The 7,867-nt window shown below is 39.1% G+C and overlaps 1 protein-coding gene across 1 annotated transcript; it reads right to left on the reverse strand.

Moving 5' to 3' along the window:
• Positions 1-2,117: 2,117 nt before the first annotated feature.
• On the reverse strand, positions 2,118-7,867 carry CDKN2C (cyclin dependent kinase inhibitor 2C). The gene is made up of 3 exons (XM_004699437.3): positions 7,685-7,867; positions 7,059-7,198; positions 2,118-3,737 (listed from the first exon to the last, which is right to left on the reverse strand). The coding sequence occupies exons 2-3, from the start codon at positions 7,185-7,187 to the stop codon at positions 3,360-3,362; spliced, it is 507 nt and encodes a 168-aa protein (XP_004699494.1). The 5' UTR covers positions 7,188-7,198; positions 7,685-7,867; the 3' UTR covers positions 2,118-3,359.

Consider the following 7,867-nt stretch of genomic DNA (forward strand, 5'->3'; position numbering starts at 1 on the left):
CGCTGGGGCGCGCGAGGCGCCCGGGCCCGCTGGGAGGCAGAGACAAGCGGGCGGCCAAACCTGCCGAGGAAAGTAACTAAATAAAAGGAGACTGTTATTTAAGGCGCGGAAATTTGAAATATTTGGACAGGAAGAGAAAAGAAAAGAAACCGTGGCGAGGAAGGGAGGGGGGTCAAAAAGCGAGCTAACGGTTTTGAAACTCCCCCACCCCCACCCCGGGCTTTGCTGGGCGCCGGGAGGGAGCTCCGGGCTCCCCTGGCGCACCAAGGAGCCGGGAACTAGACTGGGAAGCTGGAGAAAGAGTTTCCAAGGAGCAGAAAGGTTGTCTTCCCAGCCCCTCCGTGGAGGGCTGGGTGGCAAAAGGCAGGGCTTTACCCTGGGTCTCCTGCGGGAAACTGGTCTTCTGCCACTCTCCAGCTCTCTGCCTGCATCTATTTTCATAGAATTGTCGTGAGAAAATAGCCCCGAGTCCAAAGGAGGGACCCCCCCCCCCACCGCCCGCCCCCAGGCTTTTGAGGAAGGCTGCAAGCATCAGCTTTCCCCTCTCCAGCACGGATTTCCAGCTGCCTGGGTTCTTCTTTCTACCCCTGGCGAAAGACGTGAGCACCCTTTGGGGAGCTGAGATTCCGAAATAAGTCCCAGGCTACGGATTCCACCACGTTCGTTTTATGAACACGTTGGTGGAATTTTAGAATATTACCCGGTGAATCGCTTTCCTGGGACAGAATTGTTATCTACTTATAAATCAGTCACCCAGGGTGGTATGTGCGTGTACCGGACTCCTCACACCATTGCGAAATGCGTAAGGTTTATCCAAAGACACTTTACTCACTACTGAAGTTAAAATATTTTGCTTAGTGATTGGGAGACCAGAACATGGACCAAGGTCGTGTTAGGACCACTAGGACCTCTTGCCTCCTGCCCCACCACGTAAAAGCTTGGATTCAGCTTACCTCCCCCACCGCTGAGCCTGAGTCTCCCGACTGGGATGCGGACCCAGAGAAGAGCCAGATCTGAGGGCGCATCTCTGCTTTGTGTCCTCTGCTCACTCCACGGATTAGAACTTGGACCCCGACCCTCTGCATCTAAATCAATTCAGACCCCCTTCTTCCCACCGCAGTTCGCAACAGCTTTGATCCTAATGAACTCTGCAGCAAGGGTCCTTCTATACAAAGCGGCATATTCGAGTCTTAATGAATATCGTTGAGGTTTTGAAAGATGGCTTTTCATATTTCCTAGAGGGGACCACATAACTCATTTCTAAAATACTTAGATTAGCAAAGCTACTTCCTGCGAAGGGCCAGAGTAGTGTGATGGATGTATTCATGCCTAGCAAACTGCGTTGATCAGATACACAGCCCTCTTTTCTCTATATTGTGGTCCAACCACCTGACACAACTGAAGACGTACTACTTCTCTAGCTTTATGAACATCCGCTACCTGATGGAAATCTCTCGAAGACGATTTTACATTATGAAATAAAATGCTAAGGCATGGTGGATTTCAAACCCACTCTCTTGTCTTCCTAGTTGCAATTTGTAAAGTTATTTTCAGAACTATTTTTTTAAGAAAATCTTCAATCACTCAGAATGTATTTTGTAAACTATTTTTAAAAATCCAAGATGTTTTTCTTTAAAATCTTCTCAAATGTTACTTTGTTTTTAATCTTTAAAATAAGTCTCTCAAATTGTTTCATGTTGCTATAAAAAATCAATCTTAGTAACTTGTGGTTAGAGGTGGCAGAAGTTGAAGTATTGTTGCACTGAACTTCACAAAGATGAATTTCTGTGCAAAATGAAAACATTCAGCATTTCCTCCTGTATTCTTTTATACTATGATGAAAAATAAAATATTGCAACCACTTGCCTACAGCTATTTCGGTCTTTGTTAGGGCAGTCAGAACTATGTCCTTCAATAAACTTTGAAGTATTTTATTCTTTTGGAGGGAGGGCAGGGAGCTTATGAAAAAGTAGGAATATTTCATATAAAACATCTTTGTTCATGTGGGAAATGATGAATAAGGTATTTATAAATTTATAAATGGTAACTGCACTGAAATCCTTTGATGAAAACTTAACTAAAATTGTAAAGTGGATAGAAGATACTGAAAAACCCTCTTAGAAAGATTATATTTTTATTTCCTTCAAAAAGTTTCAAACTTTTTTGAGCTAGACATGTTCCTAAGATTTTATGAACTTAAATTTTCAAAGTACCATATGCAGGAGTGCCCTATTTACATACTGCAACTTTCTGTATTTATCACTACAGTCCCTAAAAGAATTGTGATTTATACATTTTTCCAGCTAAGCTTTTTGTCCCCTAAAATGGTAGCTGTAGTATATCTTAATACTTGTACATTTTGTGATGTTACATTTTTAACATTCAGGGAGAAAAAGTGTTACATTTAATATCCTTCTGGTACAATTTTGGAAAATGTATCATTTAACCAATTGTTTTATTTTGTGATGCTTGAAAAGATAACTCACAGGAAACACTTTTAAGGTAGCATTTTTAAAAAACGTTTTTAGAACATTTATTTTTAGATGCCTACTTAAGAAACTTGTTCTTCAACTATTTAAGAAAAAATTAACATTAAGAGAAATTCACACTGAAATACTCTTACATTTGAGCTTCAAACATATGCAGTGATTATTGTTTTAAGCAGAAATATTGTGTAAAATATTTTGTGTTGGGGGTGTGGGAAGCAAAAGAAGAGACAAAGTCATTAGAATGTCTGATTTTACAACTGATCTGGTTTTTCAAATGTCAAGGCTTAAAATACCCTGAACTTTTTAATACAGTTTTCATTGTCAAGTGGCAAATTGTAAAATGACTTTGAGTACATTTCAACTCATTAGTGACCCTAGAGGACAAAGTAAACTGCCCAGAGGATTCCCCAGCCTAGTCTTTAAGGAAGCAGAGAGCCACGTCTTTCTCCCACAGAGAGGGTTACAGAGGAGTGGAAATCACAGAAAAACATTGTTCTGTTTGGAAAGTGTTTTAATTAGGCAAAAGAAGCACAGGATAAACCATGTTTTAAAACAAAGTATCCAAGTTGGGTATTATGTGTGATAAAGGACAAAGCTAGGAAAAAGTCAAGGAAAGATAAAATTTTCATAAGAAAGCCAAAGCTGTTTTCAATTACATGTTAGAACTAAGGCTTTTGCAGGTGTAAAAAAATGTTGCTTAAATATATTCATAGACTTGTAAGATTTTTGCTTATGCAGTTTCAAAAGACTTAACTAGATGCTTAAAATAGGACAAAGCTGGATTTTAACAAATATTAAAAATGGTGAGGACAGCCAACCAAACCAATTAACTGAAAAAGTGGACCCATTGTGGGAGAGCTTTCCTCACATTCACTGGGGATTTGGAGCTCCCCCGGCCCCACATCCCTCCATGAGGCTAACCACCTCATTCCTCCGGTAGAGCCTGGCCAAATCGCAAGCGGTGTCCCCCTCATGGTTCCGATGCCCCACATTGCTGGCCGTGTGCTTCACCAGGAACTCCACCACCTGGAGGTGGCCTTCTTTGGCAGCCAAGTGTAAGGCCAGGTTCCCCTCATTATCCTCGATGTTAACATCAGCTTGAAACTCCAGCAAAGTCTGTAATGTGTCCAGGAAACCTGCTCTGGCTGCATCGTGAATGACAGCGAAACCAGTTTGGTCTCTCAAATCGGGATTAGCACCTCTAAGCAGTAGTCTCCTGGCAATCTCAGGATTTCCAAGTTTCATAACCTGGAAAAGAAGTTAAAATAGTAGAATCCTTCAACTACATGGGGAAAAAATCATATATATATCGGTTATATTGATCAACTATTTTTGGTGAAAGGAGGCTTGGTTAAGACTCAAAGGATGGGATCAGAGGGGTCCAGTTGCAGAAAAGAATGTACCAGTAGCAAAAAGTGGAAGAATGTATCTAAAAATTGAGCTTTTATGGTGGAATATCTTAAATGGCACAAAAGAGGGGTAAAATGATCAATAAAGTAGAACTACTTTAACTTGCATAAAAAACATTGACAACTCAGTCACTGTATCTTATGAAGTTTTGTTAATTTTATCAATTTATTAAAATAAATAGAATTGGGATTTAAATAAGCAGAGTTATTTTTCTATTTGCCTTTTCTTGTTCATAATATGTATCCAGGATAATAATCTGGGCAAACCAAATGTGGGTAAATTTCATTTTTTTTAATAGCTCCTGAAAAGAAATAAGGCTGTTGAGGTTCACTTTAAATTTCCATGAAGAGTTTCAACATAATCTCCTTCATCTATTGTTAAAATGGGCTGCTAAAACTCCAGACCTGATACCTTCTCAAATGATTATTTTTTACAGGTTTCTTCTAAATACAGCCCCAAATTCCCAAGTGTTTATTAAATAAAAAACAAGACTATTTTTTTCTTTGAAAATTATTTCCTTTTGGCATTCAGTGCCAAATTACAAAGTGTTGCTGATTATCAAGTAGATTAAAAAAAAAGCAACAGTGTTATTTGCTTATGATACCAATGTAGACTACATGCATAGAATGCTTTTCATGAGATAGATGATTATATAACCATTGTTCCTGAAAAGAATGTAACAGTCATCCTGTTAACATTACTTACTATTTCTCAAAGTGCTAACCAGTGTCCTGATTTTCAAGTGAGCAAAAGAAGAGAAAGTAAGATATCCAATGTGTATTTTGCACACAGCTTTCTTTGTAGTTTGAGCCATGTAATAATCAACCGGTTATCCCATCTTATTTCCTTTTGCAGTTTTTATCAGACATTTAAGAATCGCTATTTGTAAATTACCAACATTTTGAAAAATGATCTTAATAGAATCAGAATATGATCTTAAAATTTGCTATTAACATATAAGTAATTCACATTACAAAAATCTATTGTTGAGTATATTTTACTCTAGTAAGAGGTCTCTGTAGACTCTCCTACAATTATTAAGTATCTTTTAGAATAGCATAAGGTACATATTTAGTCATGAAAAATGCCTCATTTCTATGCTAGACATTTTCAGGATTTTAACTGGTTTCAGTTATATTGAAGTATATTTGTGGTAATCTAAATTTATAATACATAGGTTATGTAGTAGACACCCAAATGTTTATGAAACTAAGTTATAATCCTGGAAAATACATATAGAGTGGACCTCCTAAAAAGGTTTAAAAATAACCAGAATCAAATCATATAATAAAATATAATTTAGATAAATAAATTTTTGTAAATACAAGCTATATAGGTGGCCAGGATGTTGTTTGCCCTTTAATAAAGCACTGCTGATTTTTAGCCTTTCTTTTGGGTCAGTGATGAAAATGACACAATTTATTTTTCAAGAATTTCAATGCAAAATACTTTTTAGTTTTTAAAGACTGACACGATCTAATTTTGGCTGTAATTATCTTTAAAGGTTTAGTCTCATTTAAGTGCCTAGAGAGGGAAAAATAAGACAGGTACCTTAAATTTTTAGAAAACAAATATACGATTGAGGCCTGAAAAACTAACATTAGGAAGGGGGAAAACTTTTGTAGTTGAGTTCAAAAAACATAATTGTAGGAGAAAATTGGACATGTTTCATAGAAAATAATACTAAAGTTGGAAACCATTGAAAGAAAGACCTTTTTGAGTTATGACAGAACTGTAAAATCAGATTGTGTACTGAAAATAACCCTTCAGACTCTTGTTTATCTGTGGGTTTCATTATATATACTAGAATGAAGCCACAATAAATGGTTGCTAATATCATGATAAGTATTTTGAATATACGTGAGATTACAATTATTTTTAAAATTGTTTGCATTAAGTTCCCAGTCTTATAGATCGTTGGAGGCACTGTAAGATCTTATTCTAAGCATGGGTAAATGACTCATTCTTTTGAAATTTATATAATCTTTTGAGGTTTTCAATAAATAACTTTTCAATATATTAAATTTGTAGTATCATCACCAAACCCGTTCAAAACTCGTAGGTGGAAAGGGGAAAAAAACTTTTCTCTAATTAATGTAACTGCAATAACAAAATAAATAATTTAGTATCTACATAAAAATTCCCAATACGGAATTTTTGAAAGGTCAGCATATTTAGATTTAAAATGTAAAATCTATATAGAGTTTGCCTACTGATAGTATAGCTCCTTAAATTTCTTATTCTTGTAATTAAGGCAAAGCATTCTAAGATCCCTCTCCCTAGTGAGTACTGAAAAGCGTTGCCTTTCTGAATCAGAATGGTTCATAAGAATATCGTCAGAACTCTGATAGAACAAGTATTTAAAACTGTTTTGCTTTATTTCTGTTTCTGAGCCTTTCAACTAAGTTACCTGATAACATTCAGAAGAAGAAAAAAACTATCAGGTACAATAATGGTAGTTGGACATGTTTCAATTGTTGCCTGTAATTCTAATTACTAAAAATTAGAGCACACCACTGGCATGACGGCTGAGACAACACTAATGCTGAGTTTTCATTATAGAATTCAACATTTTATTCTTTCTAACTCCTGAATGAGTGGATGGTATTACATTAACTTTGAAATATACATCCTGTCCTTGTGCCCAGGCTACCCATTCCAAACCAGGCAAGGTCGGTTGTCAAAACTTGAAGCATTTGAAGGAAAAACACACTCCACAGTAGCCAATAAAATTAACATTAAAGTCAATTATTGGGGCCAAGTACGTGAAACCACTAATTACTGTGTATTTACTTTAAATAATCATCATAATACTGTGTTCACAGAGCTGTTTGGGGGGGGGGGGAACAACAACAACAAAAGCTCGGCGCAGCTAGGACTACTTTACAATCCCCACCTCCACAAAAACATTCCCAAAACTACGACCAAACCTGGAACCCACTTGATATCGAGGATGTTATTGTATTTGACGACTTTGATAAAAATAAGTACGTCATTTTGAGGAGTTGGATCCACTTAAAGATATAAAATATGGCAACCAACTAGGTTTAACAACAGTGAGATTTTGTACCCCTACAAGCTTAAAAGCTGTCATTCTAGAAACCCCGGTCACGTAGGCAACAATGTTGACCTGATTTCCCCACCTCTCTGGATACCAACCTGCAGCGCCGTCCTTCCAAATCCATTTTGTGCATTGACGTTTACATTATTTTGCAACAAACTAGTAAGTTGCTCTAGGTCCCCCCTGGCAGCTGCGGACGCCAACTCGTTCCCCCAAGGCTCGGCCATTCTTTAGGGTCCTGACGATCGGGAAAAGATGAATTAGTTGTTTTCCTCTCTCCCCTTTCTTTTGCTCCTACCCAGGCTGCATGATGGCATCGGAGACTGACAGAAGGACTGGGATGGTTAATCTTCTGGAGTAGAGCTCGGTAGTAAATACTAGTAAGATCTGCCTGCCAAAAGCCCGCCCCTCGATTCACACGTGATTATTCAGCAAAACGGAGCCGTTGGAGAGGGGCTCCCCTCCTCGCTTTTGAGCTTAACCCCTGTGAAGGATTCTGGTGATTCGAGACAAACACGCTTACATTCCTGGGAAATTACCCGGGACCTAAGATGTGGGCAGAGCTGTCACGTCCCTTCGCGACAGCTCTCTGCGAGGACTGTGTGCGGAGACTTAAGGGGCGAGCTAGACCGGGCAGAAAAGACTGCGGAAGAAAAGACATTCGGGGTGGGGGCGGCGGGGCGGGGGGGCGCGGGGGAGAGGAGAAAAGGCAGTAGTCACCCACCCTTGGTCACAGTGGTGACTTGAGCTGCGGACGCCAGACCTTCGGGGGCAGGTCCTCGGCGGGGCTCGGTCTCCATCCGTCGCGGAAGGGCTCGTCCCGGAGTCCTCCTGCAGGGCGAGCGCCGCGGTGGCTGGAGGCTGACGTGCTCGCGGGGGTTAAAGACGATCGCCCACAGCAAGCGGG

This window comes from Echinops telfairi, unplaced genomic scaffold, assembly GCF_000313985.2.
Source record: "Echinops telfairi isolate 266 unplaced genomic scaffold, ASM31398v2 ScPeMD7_443;HRSCAF=831, whole genome shotgun sequence".
NCBI lineage: Eukaryota > Metazoa > Chordata > Mammalia > Afrosoricida > Tenrecidae > Echinops > Echinops telfairi.

Excerpts from the sequence above, each read along its gene's own strand:
- CDKN2C (XM_004699437.3), bottom strand. The coding sequence starts at position 7,187 with ATGGCCGAGCCTTGGGGGAACGAGTTGGCGTCCGCAGCTGCCAGGGGG. Across the intron at positions 3,738-7,058 it reads TTGGAAGGACGGCGCTGCAG|GTTATGAAACTTGGAAATCC; the intron begins GTTGGTATCCAG and ends CTTCTTTTCCAG.